The 19,614-nt window shown below is 33.1% G+C and overlaps 3 protein-coding genes across 5 annotated transcripts; 2 read left to right on the forward strand and 1 right to left on the reverse strand.

The window, feature by feature from the left end:
- The first annotated feature begins 3,371 nt into the window (after positions 1-3,371).
- Positions 3,372-8,801, forward strand: LOC129885790 (protein DA1-like). 3 transcript variants are annotated; one of them, XM_055960209.1, is made up of 12 exons: positions 3,372-3,478; positions 3,575-3,652; positions 4,183-4,270; positions 4,451-4,532; positions 5,562-5,636; positions 6,129-6,198; positions 6,363-6,464; positions 6,614-6,817; positions 6,913-6,966; positions 7,170-7,279; positions 7,882-7,940; positions 8,296-8,801. In XM_055960209.1, exons 1-12 carry the CDS (start codon positions 3,413-3,415, stop codon positions 8,574-8,576), a joined length of 1,269 nt encoding a protein of 422 aa, XP_055816184.1. In that variant the 5' UTR covers positions 3,372-3,412; the 3' UTR covers positions 8,577-8,801. The 3 variants fall into 3 exon arrangements, with proteins under 3 accessions (XP_055816184.1, XP_055816186.1, XP_055816185.1); XM_055960211.1 differs by having other exon boundaries at positions 8,340-8,513; XM_055960210.1 differs by having other exon boundaries at positions 3,380-3,478; positions 3,578-3,652.
- Positions 8,802-12,567: 3,766 nt separating this feature from the next.
- Positions 12,568-16,497, forward strand: LOC129885793 (protein DA1-like). Its single transcript, XM_055960212.1, has 11 exons — positions 12,568-12,717; positions 12,835-12,928; positions 13,224-13,305; positions 13,559-13,633; positions 14,108-14,177; positions 14,308-14,409; positions 14,680-14,883; positions 14,974-15,027; positions 15,109-15,218; positions 15,835-15,893; positions 16,018-16,497. The coding sequence occupies exons 1-11, from the start codon at positions 12,676-12,678 to the stop codon at positions 16,296-16,298; spliced, it is 1,173 nt and encodes a 390-aa protein (XP_055816187.1). The 5' UTR covers positions 12,568-12,675; the 3' UTR covers positions 16,299-16,497.
- Positions 16,498-16,528: 31 nt separating this feature from the next.
- LOC129885794 (ubiquinol oxidase, mitochondrial) lies at positions 16,529-19,312 on the reverse strand. Its single transcript, XM_055960213.1, has 4 exons — positions 18,712-19,312; positions 17,873-18,001; positions 16,886-17,374; positions 16,529-16,741 (listed from the first exon to the last, which is right to left on the reverse strand). Exons 1-4 carry the CDS (start codon positions 19,084-19,086, stop codon positions 16,682-16,684), a joined length of 1,053 nt encoding a protein of 350 aa, XP_055816188.1. The 5' UTR covers positions 19,087-19,312; the 3' UTR covers positions 16,529-16,681.
- Positions 19,313-19,614: the final 302 nt, after the last annotated feature.

Consider the following 19,614-nt stretch of genomic DNA (forward strand, 5'->3'; position numbering starts at 1 on the left):
AATTCGCAATCACACAATAGACCAACGTCCCGTAGTTCAAAACACTTAGACAATTAACCCTATCCGCATTTCCACTATCACCCTTCAACTCATATAATTCAATCCAATCTAATGACCCAACACACCCTAATGCCCTCACATAGAAAAATAAAAGGTTCAACATACTTAACAAATGTTAGAATTTCACGTGCCTTAGCCAAAAAGTCACGAACAATTCGAAATCAATATTTTCCCTCTTCGACGATACTCCAAATCACAACAATCTAATTAAATATAGACTCACAATCATATTTCGAATCTCTTGACACTAAAATCAAGAAATTCGAGTGAAAAGGATAAAAGGGTCAAAAATCTCATATCGGAAATTGAACTCGGAATTTGATTATTTTTAGTTGAAGATATTTACCAAGTAATCAGAACTCTAATGGTGAAATCCGTTTGGAAAATGGGGTTAAAATGAATTGAAAATCCTTAGAAAATCAAATTTACATTGTTCTTGAAAAACCTCAATTCCTCCAACTCAAAATCATCAATTTCATGTCTAAAAATTCAAATAAGTAATGGGTAATCAAGAAATTATGTTCGAATAGCTTACCCAATGTTTTTCCTGTAAGAAACCGCTTTCAAATCGCCTCTCCAAAGCTTGAAAACTCAAAAATAGTGGGCAATGACTTAAACCCCGACTAAACACGGTTCAAATCACATTTGTTCTCGGCGAACGTGGACAACTTACTCCGCAAACGCGGAGATAGCGGAGATATCTCTCCACAAACGTGAATCACCCTCCAAAAATGTAGAGAAGGGATTCAGTATACTCCATGAACGCGGCCTCTCCTCCACGAACATGGAGAAAGGACTCAGTAAGCTGCGCGAACGCAGAGAAGGAAATATCAAGTATCAGATAGCAAATCTTTGGCAAGTCTCAAAGTCACGAAATAGACCCTCGGAATTCATTCAGAAATGCAACCTTACTAAATTCGACGTTTCGAACTCAATGGAATAATTAGAATTCGAATTCAAGGCCTCCTTGACCCAAAATTCGATAAATTGCAATTAAATTAGTTTCGGCACTTGAAATACCCAAAATACCATCGGGACCTCTAAAATTATAACGAAGCTATTTATAGCGCTAGAATCACCTTCGGAAACTATTGGAATGATCAGAAATCCAATCTGAGTATCCGAACCTCAAATATTGATCAAAGTCAAACTTAGATCCAGCTTCAGACCTAAAATCCCCGTTTTAACTCTAAATCTAATTCCGAAAACTCTCCAAGACCAATTTCCGCATTTCGTAGCTGATGAAATCGATGGAATTTCATTCCGAGACTCGAAACTCCGAATGATTTTGAAACTCAAATTTTGACAATTTAAGCCTTTAGAACCCATTTCTCAAGCAAAACCTCAATTTTTCACAAGATTTCCAAAAATTAACTTTCAAACCCAATCAGGAAAACTAACGAGAGGGGTAAAATGATAATTTTATCGAAAATATCATAAATGACCTTTAGGATCATTATAATTTCATATTGATTGAATTTTTGAACCTTTTTTCATAATTCAAAATAAGTAAATTGTTCAAAATTCAAGATAAATATTTAATTTTTTTTTCATTCTTGCCCTTCATTTGCATTTTGTAGGTGATAAATTCAAGAGAGTTAATTGCTTATATTTATGATTTTACTTTGATTTGTTTTATTTTTTAGAATAGTCTGACAATTATTAAAAAAGTAAAAGTGGAAAGTGATGCTCATTTTATGTCCTTATTTTTTTAAAAAAATAAAGTGGATGCTGCCTCACAAATTCAATTAATATTGAATAAAAAAGTAACTTATTTTAATAATTTTTTTGATTAGTCAAACACTTCTAAAAATTAAACAAAGCCTAAAAGTTAATTTGATTAGCTTTTAAGTTAATCCAAACACCCTCTAAATGCTGAAAGAAAATAAACGTTGGCAATATATCATTGACACGAAAAATAAAAGAGAGTAGTATTTGTAAAATTTTATGAAGACACAATCTCATTTGGGTGACTGATAAATCTTATTATTAAAATAAACAAAAAAAAATTGTTCAATGAATGTTCAAATTTTCACCACCAACTCTCCCTTGAGATTTGATATTCAAATTTTCAAGTTTTGATTTGAAATCAATATTTATTTAGAAAATCTACGTATAATTTCAAACATATAAATTTCAAAAAATAGAATTTCAAATTGAACTTTTATTTTTTTAAATATGAAACTTGATTCATAAGTTTATATTTTATTAAAAAAGACCCATCATTTTAAGTTTTTGTAAAAAGGATTCATGATCGACGTGAAAAGATTGTTCGTACCATGTGAAATGATTATATTAAAGAATAGTTAGTTCCTATTATTATTGATTTATTGGATCAATAAATCTTTGTAAAATAATGTGTATTTGAAAACTTGTACTAATATGTAATCACAAATATTTACTTATAAATGAACATGGAGATATGAGATTATTGTTTCAGTGCCTTAGGATATTCTGATACCCTGTGTATGAGTTATGATTTGCTCATTTGACAAAGTTGTATAAGAGCCCGTTTGGATTGACTTATAAGTTGTTTTAAGCTTTCTTGAGTATTTGTCTGGCCAAATTAAAGCCATTTTGTGATTAAAATAAGTCCAAGAAAATAATTGGATTTGTTTGGCTTAACTTATCTAAACTCTAAAGCAGATTATAAGTTGAAAACAGTTTATAAGCAACAACAAAAAAAGTTAAGCCAAACAGGATATAAGAGTTGACACAATAATTGATAGTTTTCACAAATTATGGAGTTTTCATGCTTATAAGAAAACTTACCACTTAAGATTTACTCATTTGGTAAAATTGTGTAAAATTGAGAATTGTATTCCTTTCTGTCATTATATAATGTCACGCATCAACAATTTGAATGATAAATCAACAAGAAAAGTAGGGGTACAAGGTAGAGATATTGTGAAAAGATAGGATAAATGATTAAATAGAATTATTAAATAATAAGTAAAGATAAAATAAGAAGAAAATATTAAGATAATAATGCGGTCACATCAAATTGATCCTTACACATAATGAGTCTTTCGTCGTTACCTAACGATAGATTTAAATGATACTATACAACAAAATTCAAGTAACAATGTTTTTTTTAATTGTTACTTAAATTATATTATATAATGATGAAGAATGATACAATTTAAATATACTATAATACAATACAACACAATACAATACATTACGAAACAATACATAACAACCCTCCAAACAAAGCGTGAGTGATTACTGATTAGAAACGTCCAAGTTAAACTTTCATGAAGACTTGACTAGAGGGTCAAAGTCTACAAAAATGATTAATCAATTGTTAGTATATTATACTGTTTCCTGCTGATTTTCTGCTTTCTTTCTTATGATTCAACAAATTAACCTATGCCGTTTGAAGCATCTGACAGAAAGTTTGGGTTCCTGTGCTGTGGTTAGTAATCATAGCTTCCATGTCCAATTGCTTTGTATTTTCCATTTTCTCCACCATGGACATTTCTTATTATTAATATATGTTCATGTTTTGCAGCAGTATAGTTATTTTTCTTTCAACTCAAAGGTCAAAATGTCTGCAAATAGATTCCTGGTTGATGGTCCTTCTTACCAGGTTTCATGTTTCTTACTTCTATATGTCTTTTGTTCTTATCATAATCATTACCATTATTAAGTATTATTACTACCATTATTGTTAGTGTATTTGATAATAGCTTCTTATTGATGTTAATTAATAGGCTATAGTAAGAAAATTTTGATTGGCAAGTCCACACTAGCTTTGTATATTAGTGAGTATTACATATCTTGCAATTTAAACTGATAATGGCTGTTTTCTTTTGATTCACCAGCATGTTAATTGTCTGACACAGATAAGCTTAGGGACCACGAATCATTATACTATTATTTTTGCCATGTGGTCTTAGCTACATCAAGATCTGATTAAAAATCTCTTCTTTGGCCTTTTAATAAGCAGCTATTCATTCACATGAGTACATGATGAGATCAATTTCCTCATGACTTTTTAAAGCTAGGGGAAATTTGTCACTTTTTCTTGAGAAGTTGTAAAGAAAACAGAAATTTTAAAATTTTTGCTGACTCAGTTCCTTAACACACAATTAATCCATTTGTAGAACTTGAATACAGGACCAATTCTCAGAAGATGAGAATGAGGACGTGGTTCGTGCAATTGAACTCTCTCTTCAAGAATCAAAGGGAAAAGAAACATATATAGGTAGTATAAGCCAGTAAGGGTCATTAATAATGTAGCCTTTTCATCTCACCTTTTTAAGCTCAATGTTGTCCTAGTAAGAAGTTTGTATTTTAAGCTCTAGCCAATAATTTCCAAATTTTGAAGCTTCACTGGGTTATTCTGGCAGTAGTCTTATATATAGATTTGGTCATTTATTGTCAGATTTGGAGTTTCACCAGAATGATGAAGTAGAAAAGCTTGCACAAGTGCTGGAAGAAAGCACATTATCTTCTGCTGATTTGAGGTAAATATGGCCCATGGTATCAGAACTCTCATTCCCTTACAAAATTCCTTCATATTAGTTAGACTTATCATTATAATGAGAAATGAATAGTTCCATATCGGGAGAAGATTAGGCTTCACACAGACTTGTTTATCTGTCATAGTTTCGACAAAATTTATGAAAATTTATGAGACCATTATGTGAGTTTTACTCTTCATCAACCACTGTGCTCCTTAGCTGCTTCAATAATGAGCCTGTGAAGATGTTAAGTCTTATCAAGGAAGTGATCAAGATCTGAATGTAGCAGTCGCTGCAAATTAATATTTTTAAACTGTCTTTGGTATGAAGGAAGTCATTTTCTGGAAAATATTTTTTGTGAAATGACCTATTTTATGGAAGATGTGTTCCAGTGTTTGTCTGCTGGAAAGAACACTGATTCAATGTCAGTATTATTAACAAAACGGATAGGGTTTGGTGGAATTTTTGAGTATTAAATTTTGACATTAGTGTCCAAGTGTTGGTTAAAACAATGATTTGAAGCTATGAGTTTAGATAACTGTGAAGGAAAATAACTAACGCCTAAAAGTAAGGGAAGTCATTTTCCCCTTTATTTTCTGGAAAATCATTTCCATCATACCAGACACATGAATCCTGATTTCTGAACAGTTAATATGCACAACCAACAGACTAATTCAACTCATGATAAGATCTGACCGAACACTTGTGTAATGATTTGAAGAACCACACCAGCTCCATGTACTTCAACCTGCAGAAAATATGCAATATTCCATCAAGTTCATGATATATTGTCTAGTTTCTTTAGATTGCTGGAGGATCATGTCTCCACTATGAGCACGTGCAATGAAAAAGAATTACTGTTTCATACAGTAGTTCATTACACAGATAAAAAATAGAATTACTGCTTCGTTTAGTAATTTATCTTTGTAACATAGTTACTCTATTTCTTATGTCTTATTTACCTCCCTTTGTCTGCGAACTGATTAAGTTTAAGATCAGATATTTGTTTACTAAAGCTTTACATCACTACAGCACCAGCACCGAAGGCAGCAAACTGAAATGGTGGAAACTTTTCAAGGAGTTTAATCCACCTGTCCAAACATCAAAGTAAGTGCCACACAATTCAAGTATTAGTACACAAGTATTTATAGTTAGTTCTTAATTACCCATGCGAAGAGAACAAAATCACACTTCTATTTGTTGATAAATCTAATTCTCCTAAGAGCTACATATCAAAACTAAAACTAAATCCTTGAGAAAGTTGTTTTTCGATTTTGGAAATACTAGAAAGCAGTATGAGAAACTAAAACAGTTGCATGATTAATACATTTTCTTATCTTTTCCTTTCCACGTTAATTATCATTGTTGATAAAACTATTTCTCCAAAGAACTAAATCCTTGAGAAGGCTGTTTCTCAATTTTGGAAATAATAGCGAGTAGATGAGAAAGTAAAAGCAGTTAATGATTAATTCACTCTATTACTATCTTTTATCCAGGTTTCATTTCCATTGTGTCATTTGAAGTATCTTTTACCTTACTACTTTCTTCTTGCATTCCATTTAATCTAATTGGCATCGGTATGCTTTTGTGATTTTGTAGGGGTGCTTCTTGGTGGAGAAAGAGTAGCAAGCGGTGCAATACTCTTGTTTGTGATGTTTGCGAGGAACAAGTTTGTGTTCTTTTTCTCAAATCTCTTTCCCTTTTTGCACTTTGCAATCAGTCCTTAGTTTATCCTTGTAAACTGTGAAGATGATTACAAAATATCTAAATGAGTTAACTGATGCTTCTATTATGTTTGATTATTGCCTTTTAACATCATAAATCTTGGAACAGATTTGCTCGGAGTGGTTACGGTGTACCTACTGGGGCCAGACTGTCTGTAAAAAGCATATATCTGATGGAACTCCCTGCTGTTGTGCCTGTTCTAGATTTAAGGTTTTTAAACACCTTATATTATGTTTCAAAATTGGCTGAATACTGACCTCTCAATAATAGAAGTCGAGTTAAATATATACTTCCTCTAACTTTCTTACAGTTGCTCAACTTATAACATGATAGCTGAGAACTTACTCACCTGTTTGCAGATAGGAGATATCAAGTATATCACTCTGAGTGATGATCGACAACTTTGCCCTGATTGTCGTTATACAGCAGTGATGGATCCTGAAGACTGTAAGCCCCTTCTTGATGAAGTGCACAGATTTTTCAAAGGATTAAACATGAAAATCAGATATTACATTCCAATTCTGCTAGTTGATGGAGAAGAGATAATCAGAATCCATAAAAAGGTGTGTAGAACATGTTCCAACATTAACAAGAGGAATTTATTTTTTACTTCCATCATATTTGTAGTAGTAGTAATAGCATTTGGTTGATTTCACAGAGCATACTTGGCTCGACGATTTATGAGAAATTTGAACTGGATGCCGTAACTTATGTGAGTATATCTGTTTCTACTATAGATTTCTGTTAGATGGGCTGATGTCTTCTGCAATATAATGTAAATTTATACATTTTTTATGGTTCCCAGTCTGGTGGATAAAAAATTTAAGCTTAATGAGTTCAGATAATAATATATTGCATCCGCCTTTGTACACAATGATCTACTCTCTCATTTTGCATTGAATTCACTTATGCTAGGTTTCAAGGTCAATACAAAGGGGTGAAAATGTTGAAGTGGTGAAAGAAGTAGAACAACTGCCTCCAGGACGCAAAGTGAGATCAGTGCTGCTTTTATACGGCTTTCCAAAGTAAACTTCTTCTGAACTTCTATACTTTCACTTAAGTGTTCTTCTGATGGATTCTGTATAAAACTCCAAGCAATTTTCATTTAGAAATTTTAAGAGAGTAAATAGAAAAATATATCTCATGCTTTTTATCTAGTTACGATAAGCAAATAAACAATTTCAGTTTTGAATTGTTCACGGTCTTCTTTCTATGCAAGCCCAATTCGTTATCTACAAAACTATGCATTTTTGTATTTTATGTAATGACCAGTCACTAAATTCTCTTTTTGATAAGCATATCCTAGTATCACCAGTTGAAGAAGAGAAACTGATCTAGAAAAGTAGAGATGTTACTCATTTTGCATTAAAGACGGAATGTTTCCTGATTAACAGAGAAAAATCTGCATAACTAACGCAGTTTCCATCTATTGTTTTTCCCCAAGTATAGGTTACTCTTCCCACGATGTCACCTAAATTGAGGCATTAAGAAAATATTGAGTGGTAATGAGTGAGGGTTTCAGATGCTGATGTCCATATTCTACCATTAATGGTCTCATTTTCTTGACTTAGATGGAAGTTAAGAAATATTCTAAGTTTATGTATGCATCAATGCTCTCTGTAAACAGGTTGGCCATCGGATCAACTTTGGCTCATGAACTGATGCATGCTTGGATGCGCGTTCAAGGTGGTTTCCAGCTTTTTACTATTGATGCATGTTGCATTTTTCTTGTTCAAAGTAAAAAAGAATTTGAGCTTTATACACCAACACTTATGTGTAGAGATTTTACACATCCTTAGATTAAGTTGACCTACAACAATAGATAAGTTAACTAAAAACAATAATTTAGAGTGTCAGTGTATATCACTTAAATCCAACTAAAGTATAAAGGAAAGCAAACTTGTGCAAAGCCACATTCCTCATGAATCTACCTTTTCAGTTCAACAAAAGAGAGAGGAAACACAAAAATGTCGTCCTCCCCTACTGAGAGAAAAAAATTTCACTCCTTTTTTTTAAAAAAATTTTCCTCTCATATTTATAGGTTATAGAGGACTTGCCCTAAACATTGCAGAAGGTCTTTCCCAGGTTATGGCTCACAAGTGGCTAGAATGGCAATCTTTCACTGGCGATGACTATATGAAGGGTACAAGTGAAAAAGCTCAGTTCTTGAGAAATTTGAAAGAGTTTCTAAAAGATGGAATAGAGAAAAGATATTCTGAGGTATATGGTCATGGATTTAGAGAAGCGAAATGGGCAGTTGAACGCTATGGTTTGCGATGCACACTGGAACATATATCCCAGACAGGAAAGTTACCTGAATGACTTTCTTCTCAGGTGACATTACATTTTTTTGTTAATTCATTCATCATTAGGAGGAACCTGATGGTTAACATTGACTTGTAAATTTTTTTATGTACCTTTCTGGCCTCATTTTGTGGTCCTGAAATACTTGGGTAATGCAAATTTTGGATAAAAATCTCCGGCAGCCCACATGGCCATAATTTCCCTTGAAGATCAGATGATAAATTTGACTTCTTTTTAGTTCTATAGCGAACTGCTGTTCATTGAGTTTATTTCGGATTTGTTGCCTTGGTAGTGCTTCACATGTCATGTATTTATGGTAGTCTGTAGAATCTTTCCCCTCCCTGAATTTCTGCAGATATAGATTACCAAGTATGAGTGCCATACAAAAATCCATTGAATAGAATTTTATCAACAGTGATACAGTCTCTCATACGATCCTTGGCAAGTTGTAAAAATGATTTTCACCCATAAATTAATTATTCCTTGTGAATATTTTATGCTAATGGAGAGAATACCCTATTTCACCTTCTACTCGCTATTTCGGAGGGAAATTTGAATTTCTAACTCGAGGAAAAAAAACTTTGAAGCTTTCAGAATATAGTTTAAAGTGCTATTGTTATAATTTTTATAAAAAAAATGCCAAACCTTGTGATTTTGAAATTCTATCTAAAGGTTTATTCATCAGCATTGATTTAATTTGAATGTGTCACATCACCGTCACTATGAGAAAGTCATTTTTAATGTTAAATTATCAAAATATCTTTTTTGAAAAATTATTTACATCAAAATAGGTAAAGTGACTCCTCTCTCATTTTTTCTTAAAACTTTTTTAGCTTGTAATATCACACAAGCATTTGTGTAACAGAAAAGTATATGTGTTCACTTTTGTAACGATGAATATATTAACTCTAAATCGCAAATTTGAAAAATATATTATGCCTTTTTTCCATTATTTTTAATCTTCAGTACTTAAAAAAAATTTAATCATAACAATCTTTGATTTGGTAATATTATTATCAATTTTTAATATATATTTTCCAAGGAAAATAATTTATATTTACTAACAAAACACCAAAAGTTTTTTTTTAATCTTTGTTTATTTTTCTTTTAGTTATTGAGCCCGTTTGGATTGGCTTTAAGTTGGTCAAAACCAACTTAAAGCCCCTTTTCAGCTTTTGGACGTGTTTGCCTAATGCTAACTTTAAGCCAGAAAATTCTTAAAGTCAATCAAAAATGAAAAGTTAGGATTCCTAACTTTTTTTTTCTAAGTGCTTAAAGTCATTTTCTTTGACCATGAAAATTACTTTTGTATCCCTTATATTTTAAGTAAATTCCCAAATTACCTTTTTTATTCTTTTAACACTAAAATTCACATAATTTTCCTCATTTAGGCACTTTTATCCAAACACTCAACTGCTTATTTATAAAAATAACTTTCAGCACTTTAATGTTCTAAAAGCACTTCATACATAAAAGTTACTTTTTTTAAGCACATCCAAACGGGCTCATTGTTAAGTTGTCATTATTATTTTATTAGTGAGGAGGGCTTTTTTGTCTTTCCATAATAATGTCCTTGTATCTAAAATGTCCGTAAGTTGTCATTATCATATTATTTATTGGTCCTTTCCTGTTTCTTTAGATTTTGCCTTACTTTTCCTACGAGTCAAGTCAGCCAACTAAAAAGCTTTTTTTCCCATTTGTTGGCTATAGTTTTTCTCTAACACTTTTTTCTCCCAACTTCCCCTCCACTTTCTGGAAATTCCTTTACAATTCCTCATTGGATTATTTGTTGAATTCCATTAATACAAGTTATGTATTAAGTTATTTCAATTTTCAAGAAAAAAAATTGACTGTGAAAGGATAGCAAAAACCAATTCTTCCATTAATACAAGTTATGTATTAAGTTATTTCAATTTTCAATAAAAAAAATTGACGGTAAAAGGGTAGCAAAAACGAATTAATAAGAATTATACAAACTAAACAAGTGAAATATCATCTCAAATGGTATAACCAAACGCGAGAAAATTGGTACAATGTCGTGTTTTAAAAGGCGGGGTGTGAGACGATACGTTTTACTTAGTATAGGGCCAAACGTAAACCTAGAGACATGTGGCATAAGCCCTATGAATCTTTAAATTTTTAATTTATAATATGGAGAAGGGCCTAAAAGCCCTTCAATTATTTGGATTGGTACAAAAATACCCTCTGTCCACCTTTTGGTCTCCAAATACCCCTGACGTCAACCTTTTGGCTAAAAAATAGAGTCAATTCCTTGAATGGTCACCCAAGTATAGAGAATTGTCTTCAAGGGTAAATATGAGCCAAAGGGTTAGTGTCGATGGTATTTTTGAGCCAAAAGGTTGACATCAGAGGTATTTGAGAGCCGAAAGGTGGATGGAGGGTACTTTTGTACCAATTCGAATAGTCGAGGGGCATTTTAGTCCCTTCTCCGTTTGGCGTTTATAATATGATATAATAAATTAATAACATAAAATTATAAAAATACATCAATAGTTTGAAATAATTACAAACATGATTAAGGAAACTCATAGAAAATAACACTTCTAACTTGACTATACAAGTATAAATTAATATAATATCTTAACTTTTTAATAATAAAAGAATTATTATTTCTAAAAATATTTTTTTTATCATACTATACAATTTATCCCCCCTAAAAGAAAATAATCAATAAAACTTACTAGTATTATAATAAAAACAACACTCCATCATGAATAAAAAATAAATTACTTTCAAATAGCTAAATAAAATATGATAATTTTGAGACATATGAATATATGATAAAATCATGAAGATCAATGATAAGTGAAAAAGTAAAATTTCGCTACGTATTTTTAAAAAAAATGTTACGTAATTTATAATTACCTTCATAATGTTACCAAATAGTAAAGATGTGATACTACTTGTTATTAGAGTTACTCTCAATCTTCTTATCTCTATAGATTAAAAATTATTAAGTATCATTCATTTATTCAAGAATTATGAGGGTCAACAATATTAACTAAAGATTTTAACACATAATTTGTGTAAAACCTTTTAGGCGAGCCCCGAGCGTTGGACGTGCTTAAGGCATACAGTCGGGTGCTTAATTAGGGCGTAAGTCTTATAGAACTAAGTCCCACACTTGACTCACGAAGAATTTTACTAAAGCCCCGCCCCAGAGCATGTCCCAATACAAGTCCCAACAAAGTCTTTTTAAACACTGGTACAATGTTACTAAAGGTAAAAAGTTGCTATGTATTAACTAGTTTTATGTGCACAAATAAGTATAGTCCTGGTAAACTCAAAGCTAAATACTTTGATATGTTTTTGTGTTCTTTCGTACTTTTACTTAAGATTTTAAATAAGTAGATGTTTGAACGTGAATTGAATGATATTTAAAAATAATATTTAAAAGTTGAAATTGTATTTGTACGTGATATCACTTAAAAAAGTTGATGTATTGTAAGTGGGGCAAAATTTCACTTGATAAAACAATTTTCCAAAATTTAAAAATTCATTGGCAAAAAAACATTGTATTATAATTTAAAACCAAATAATATATTGAAAATATTTCTTGAGAAAAAGAAAAAAAAAACTCTTGTCCAACCGGGCCAAGTACAATATTTTGAAGAAGTCTTTAAATGAGGAATATAAAATCAGAAATATGAAATAGTGTAGAATGACAAGAAGCTTCAATTGCTACACTTTCTTAACTAATTTCGTGAAAGCTTTTCGGAAAAAAAAAATAACATTCATGAAGACTTAACGACATGGTCAAAGTCTTCGGAAATTATTAATTAGTTGTGTATATTATACTATTTCCAAGGACAAGAAACAAAGCAAGAAACTACCACTTGATCAGTTGATTTGCAACTTCTTTATATGCTACCAGCAGAATATTTGTTGTTTTTTTTGTTCTGGTAAGTACGACCAACCGAATACTCCATTTTTTAAAATTTATATATTTCCAGGAAAATCATGTTTTAAAAGTTTAATAAACTTGCCATGTTCTCCTTCATCAATGGATATTTCTCATTAATATTAATGCATTTTTATGTTTTGCAGTAGTATTGATATATTTTTTTGAACTCAGAGGATTAATTGACCTTGGAAAATGTATGCTAATAGATACCTGGATGAAGGTCCTTCTTATGAGGTTTGGTTTTGTGTTTCTCACTTCTATCTATGTCTTTTGTTATTATTATTATTATTATTATCATCATTGATATGATTATTATCAGTTAAATCCATTTGAAAAAAAACTTGAATACAGAATTACCAATTATCAGAAGATGAGAATGAGGATGTGGTCCGTGCTATTGAATTCTCTCTTCAAGAATCGAAGGCAGAAGAGATGAACACAGGCGGTAAGGGTCATTAATGATGCACCTTTTTTTTTCTCTTCTATCAGGAGGATCAATAGTGTTTTCACTTATCTTTGGCTAGAGCGAGCCTCACTTGTCAAATGCAGCCTTTTCATCTCACTATTTTAAGCTAACTTTCGTCCTAGTAAGAAGTTGGTAGATATGTTTAGCTCCCATAAGTTCAATTTCATGAGTTTGGAGCTTCACTTTGTTATTTTGGCAGAACTAAATTAATTTCTTTAGGGAAGTAGTCTGATGATTATAAATTTGGTCACTTTTTTTATAATAAAAAAATCAGATACAGAGTTTCCCCAGATTGATGAAGTAGAAGAACTTGCACAAGCGCTCGAAGAAAGCACATTGTCATCTACAGACTTAAGGTAAATATGCCCTGTGATTAGCCTCTCATTCTCTGGTGCTTTTAATAGGGGGAAATGAATACCATTATCCACTGAGTTTCAAATGTGCATCACTGGCTCCCAGGGATTTACTCAGTGAAAAATATATATATGGAAATGAATATTTACATCTAGCATATCACATATATGTAATTGTCCCATTCACCTCCCTTTTTGTACCGAGCTGATTAAGTTTGAGATCAGATTTATTTACTAAAGCTTTACATCACTACAGCACCAGTACTGGAGGCAGAGAGCTGAAATGGTGGAAACTTTTCAAGGAGTCAAATCCATTTGTCCATGCATCAAGGTAAGTGTAACACAATTCAAGTGCTTCTACATAAGCAATGAAGAATATACAATTAGGTATTTAGTTATTCATGCAAAATAAACCAAATTAAAGTCATGCTTCTATTTGTTCTATTGATAATTCTTCTAAGAACTAAATCCTTAAGAAGTCCTTATCATTCTACAGTATCTTTTGCCATGACATTTTCTTCTGCTTTCCATTTTATCAAATTGACACCTTTGGAAAACTAATTCAAAGTTGTAGTAGGAAAGCAAATTGATTAGGATTTGATATTTACAAGTTTACTTAATTCATGTCGAGTTAAGATTTATGGTCCTGTTTAAGTTAAAGTAGGTTTCATACTATCATAATAGAGGTGTTGCTAGCTATTTTTCAATTGTGGAAAATTGTGAAGGACTGTAGAGTGCATTCAAATATATATTGAGTTTATAAATAAAATATTTTTCCTTCATACAAGTTTTTATGATTTTGTAGGAGCACTTCTTTCTGGAGAACGAGTAGAAAGCAGTGCAATATTCTTGTTTGTGATGTTTGTGAAGAAGAGGTTTGTGTTACCTTTCCTCAAATGTCCTTCCTTCTAGTGTTTCTTGAAATAATTTATCCTTGTAAATGTGAAGATGATCAGAAAATAACTGAATTGAGTTTACCTGATACTTCTATTATGTTTGGTACAGATTTGCTCGGATTGGTTAAGGTGTACATACTGGGGCCAAACTTACTGTAAAAAGCATACATCTGATGGAACTTCTGAGTGCTGCAGCTGTTCAAGATTAAAGGTTTTCAAACGCCTTCTATAATGTTAGGTCGATAATGAGCTAAACAGGAACCATTCAATTAGTATGAAAATTATTAAAAATGAAAGTGCAAGATAATCTTCTTAAATAAATCAACCACTAGCAATTGCATGATAAATATTCCTGAATAGAAAACATATACACAATGAGCTTTCTAGCTGAGACACTGGCTTTACGTTCAATGATAACATATGCCATACAATTACTCAGCTTATAACATGTTCAACTGAGAACTTACTCACCTATTTGTAGATAGGAGACCTGCAGTATATCACTCTGAATGATGGTCGGAAACTTTGCCCTGATTGTCATTATACAGCAGTGACGGATCCTGGAGACTGTAAGCCCCTTCTTGATGAAGTGCACAGATTTTTCAAAGGAATGAACATGAAAGTCAGATATTACATTCCAGTTCTGTTAGTTGATCAAAAAGAGATGATGAAAAAGGACCAAAAGGTAGGCAGAACAGGTGTTTACATTAGCAAGTGAAATTTTATTACTTCCATCACATTTTGTAGTAGTAATAGTATGTGGTTGATTTCACAGACATCACTTGGCTTGACTATCTATGAGAAATCTAAATTGGACGCCGTAACTTATGTGAGTACATTGGTTTCTATTATAGACTTCTCTTACCTATGGTATGAAGTCATCTACTTTCTCACGTTTCACTCATGCTAGGTGTCAAGGTCAATACAAAAGGGTGAAAAAGTTAAAGTGATGAAAGAAGTAGAACATCTGGTTGAAGGACGCAAAGTGAAAGCAATGCTGCTTTTGTACGGCTTTCCAAAGTAATCTTCTCAACTTCTGTACTTTGACATAAGTAGTCTTCTTGATGATCCAGTATATAACTCCTAGCAATTGTCATCCAGTAATTTCTAGGAGAGTAAATGGGAAATATATCTCATGATCTTCATCTAGTTAGGATAAGCAAATAAGCAATTTCAGTTTTGAATTACTCCGAGCTTTGTTATATGCAATGAGGTATGATACCCAATAGGTTTATCTCTATATTCTACTTTCTTTGTTTCAATTTGTTTGTCTGGTTTCGACTTGACACAGAGTTTAAGAAATTAAAAAAGACTTTGAACCTTGTGGTTTTAAAATTAAATATATGTTGAATGTACCAAAATGCCCTTTAATATATGTAGAATGTACCAAAATACCCTTTAATCTTGTGGAAAGAGACATTCTTTTTGAAACGGACTAAAAAGGAAAGTAAGACAAACAAATTGCAACGAAGGAAATATTATTTTTGGTCAGTGATGTGCTTGACTGATCGAAGATAAGTGAAATGCTATGTTATCCAAAGATAATTTGACATTCCAACCTTTAAGAGGATATGTAAGGTTGAAACAAGTTGCCTATTTAAATTTTATGGTATGTATCACTGGTCTTTGTAAACAGGTTGGCCTTGGGAGCAACTTTGGCTCATGAAATGATGCACGCTTGGATGAGGATTCAAGGTGGTTTCCAGCTTTATACTATAATCTGTAGTTGATTTTGTCCAATTTAAACTAAAAATAAAGGAAAATGAGCTAGTGAACAGCATTCCTCATGAATGTATGTTTTTCTCTCTATGATATATAGGGTATAGAGGGCTGAACCTAAACATCGCAGAAGGTATTTGTGAAGTTATGGCTCACAAGTGGCTAGACTGGCAAACTTTTACGGGTGATGAAAATATAGAAGGTACAAGTGAAAAAGCTCAGTTCTTGAGAAATCTGAAAGAGCTGCTGAAAGATGGAATTGAAAAAAACCATTCTGAGGCATATGGTCATGGATTTAGAGAAGCAAAATGGGCAGTTGAACGTTATGGTTTAAGATGCACACTGGAAAATATATCTCGTACAGGCAGGTTACCTGACTGATTTAATGGGACTTTCTGCTTTAGAACAACTTAATGTGCCATTCGTAGAATTCTGGAGATCCAGCAATTTCTCTGTGAATTCTGGAGATATAGGTTCCCAACATGCGTGTCATAAAAGAAATCAATTTAATAAAATTTTTGAAGCAGGAATCATTTGCATTCCTATTAAGATTACAAAATTTGAAGAGCAAAAGCACATGTTTATCATATATACAACTATGCAGGATAGAACAATAGTTTAATCCATACTTCTACTACTATTTGGGGATTTCATGACTAATTAGAAATGCCCCACTGACCGTCCTTGTTTTGGGCGGACTATGGTGTACAACACACACACACACAAAAAAAACATAACTATGTAAAGCAGAACAATATGAAGATTTAATGGTAACCAATAGGAGCAGCTGCCTCCTGCAATTTCTTTCCTTGATAATGGATATCCTGAATATCACAAGCAATAACTAAATCAGTTGCATCAATAACTTTTGCACACAATGCAAACCCTAGATAAAATTGCCACCTCAAAATGTAGAAGTTTGCAATGATGTTTAAGATTGATCTAACAAACCGAAGACAGACACTTACAGATGCGAAATGGTTGACGTCTCTATGATGAGCTTCATCAGCACGGATGACAGTAATAACATCCTTTAGAGTTGCATTCTTAGGCAGCCTCCAGTAGTCAATTGCTATTGAAGGAGCAGGAACATTTTCAATTTCACCACGATCAATATCGTTAAGATACAACGTATACGAGTGTATAGCCTCCTCTTCCAAATAACCAACAACTCTGTGTGCAAGCTTGGGGGACAGCAAGTAAAGCACAAAGTAAAAATTGAAAAAGACTCCCTGCACAACAAGAACTAACAACCTCTCGTACCATTTAGGTTGTACTAGCTCCACCATAGTCATCAGATGCATTCTCTCATTCTCAGCTTCTTCAAGTAATGCTTTTATCCAACCACCACTTTGCTCAAATTTGCGCAACGACCTCAGATGTAACAGCATACCTCCCACCATTCCAGGTACACCTGCCACTGTTTCCAACATCATTGCACGGCAACCATATTTTCTCTGCGATACAAATCAGAGATTAGAATCAATGGTGACAAGAAGGTATTTGATATAAAAACAAGTTGAGGATTAATGTCGTAGTGTACACGGCAGGGAAGTTTTTCTGTTTATACATATTTCCATTAATCTTTAGGTAGTCCATGAAGCAGTAACTGTTGTAATTTTGGCATGGGTTTTCTCTCACAAAAAAATGTACTAATAAAGAAGGATGACGTAACGAGCACATCTCCCTGACATCCCTGCTCAGTTTGTCATCACACACGTTGACCACTCTGTTTAAGTTGATGAACAAACCGAAGAACTAGAAGAATGGAAATCCATTTCTTAGCATCCTATTCACCAAATAAGTTACTGGTACAAGCTCTCGAGCAGTATGAACTTCATAGAGAAATTGAGACCAAGAAGACAGAGGAGAACACGGTTTCTAAAGAATACAAAATAGTCATTTACAATTTGATTGGACAATATTTTCCTCGCAAAGGTGAGTGGAACACAAACCTTAAAAAATATATCGGTTGGAATCCTGAGAAGTTTCACTGTCCAATAAGCAACTTTATCAAGCAATGTCTTGGGCACATGGTGCTTGCTTAGATCGATCGACAAGTCAGCCTGATATGTCTCCCATGGCTACAAACGATAACAGAAAATCTATATAAATTAGTGAAGACAAGATTTCCTTTTTCTTTTTGATCAAGTAAAACAAGACAATGTCACATGAAACTACATGACATCTTGTACCCAGGGACAACGGAAAAAGATAAAGATCACAAGAAAGTTTCAATTAACATGTGCAAGATTCCCTAAATAATTCTCCATTTAAAAATTAGAATAAACAAAAGAAGAATGAAACCGCTCCAGCTACTACTACTGAAACGTCACCCAATATTGAATTCTTACTCCAACCCTCAAAGAATGAGAATATCAGAAGTCCCACAGATTTCGCTGTTAGCTTTTGGGATCGGGGTAGGCTGAAGGTCCATTCTTATCCTCGTATCAAGAGTCAGACTCATCACAATTCTTAGTTTAGCTGTTGTTAGGCTCAAGTTACATTGTCCACGCTCCAAATGTGTAAGTCTTGTGCGTACGGGGTGTTAGAAGTCCCACATTGATTATGTATTGTCACCAACTAGTGATGCATTCCACCAAGACATAAGGGGCAGAAAGTAAGCAGTAGTCAATCAAGTTTAATTATTACCGCCAGGAAATTAAAGAGCTATCTAGAAGAACCTCCAAATTATTGCCTTGCCATGCGTTTGAACAACAAAGATTAATTGAAGAAATTTGTAGAAGTAACAAGTTGTACACTTGTATCCATACCGATACAATATTTCACATACCATGAAGCAGTTCCAAGGCCACACCGAGCCATCTTCTTTGGTAATCTGTGGTCTCGAGACTCCCCAATAGCTGGAAACAGCTACATCGTCTTTCCCTTCCATTTTCTCCACAGAATCACCAGTCAATTTCTCATCCTCCTTCCTCACTGCAGTGGACTTCGTTGAATTCTTCGTTGGCTGTTCACTAGTGGAGCTCATCATCCTCCACCACTGACCAGAGAATCTCAGCCTTTGGCCACTCATCATCACCACTGACTCACTACTCACTTCTCTGAACACTACCGCCAACGATGACGACAAAGACGATATGCAACGATTACAGGTACTACCAGAAATCAACCGCCTCATCAGCGACCTCGCCAGCAATTGATTCATCTTTCCGATAATCAAAGCTGTGATGCGCTGGAATTGGAAGTTTGATTATTTTTTCCTCAGTGATAAAAGAAGCGGTTAACTCATAGAGCAGAGCATGGTGAAGGTGACGGTTAGACTACAACTGGAGGTTAAAATTGTCAGAAAAGTACAAATCTGTAAATGCAAAAGCGAACGTGGACCTTTATTGTCTAGATACGTGGCGGTAAGGACCGATTCTGAGGAAAGAAACGTTGAGTAATTATCACATAAAATAATATAAAAATTAAATTGAATTAGTACTAAAAAAATTACTCTACTTCAATCCAAAATACAAATCAAGGATTAGGTTAGGTAGGACTTCAGGAAAAAGTTGGACATTACCATGTAAATAAATATTGAAAAAATAGAATAAAAACCGTACAAACATAGTGAACCGGAAAAAGCTGAAACTGGAGAACCGGACGGTTCTCTACTTAGTCAACAAGTCATGCTGCTACAAGGGGGGGGCATCCGACTCTTCTCACTCTATATATAGTATGACACATGTCA

The sequence above is a fragment of the Solanum dulcamara genome, chromosome 4 (assembly GCF_947179165.1).
Source record: "Solanum dulcamara chromosome 4, daSolDulc1.2, whole genome shotgun sequence".
NCBI lineage: Eukaryota > Viridiplantae > Streptophyta > Magnoliopsida > Solanales > Solanaceae > Solanum > Solanum dulcamara.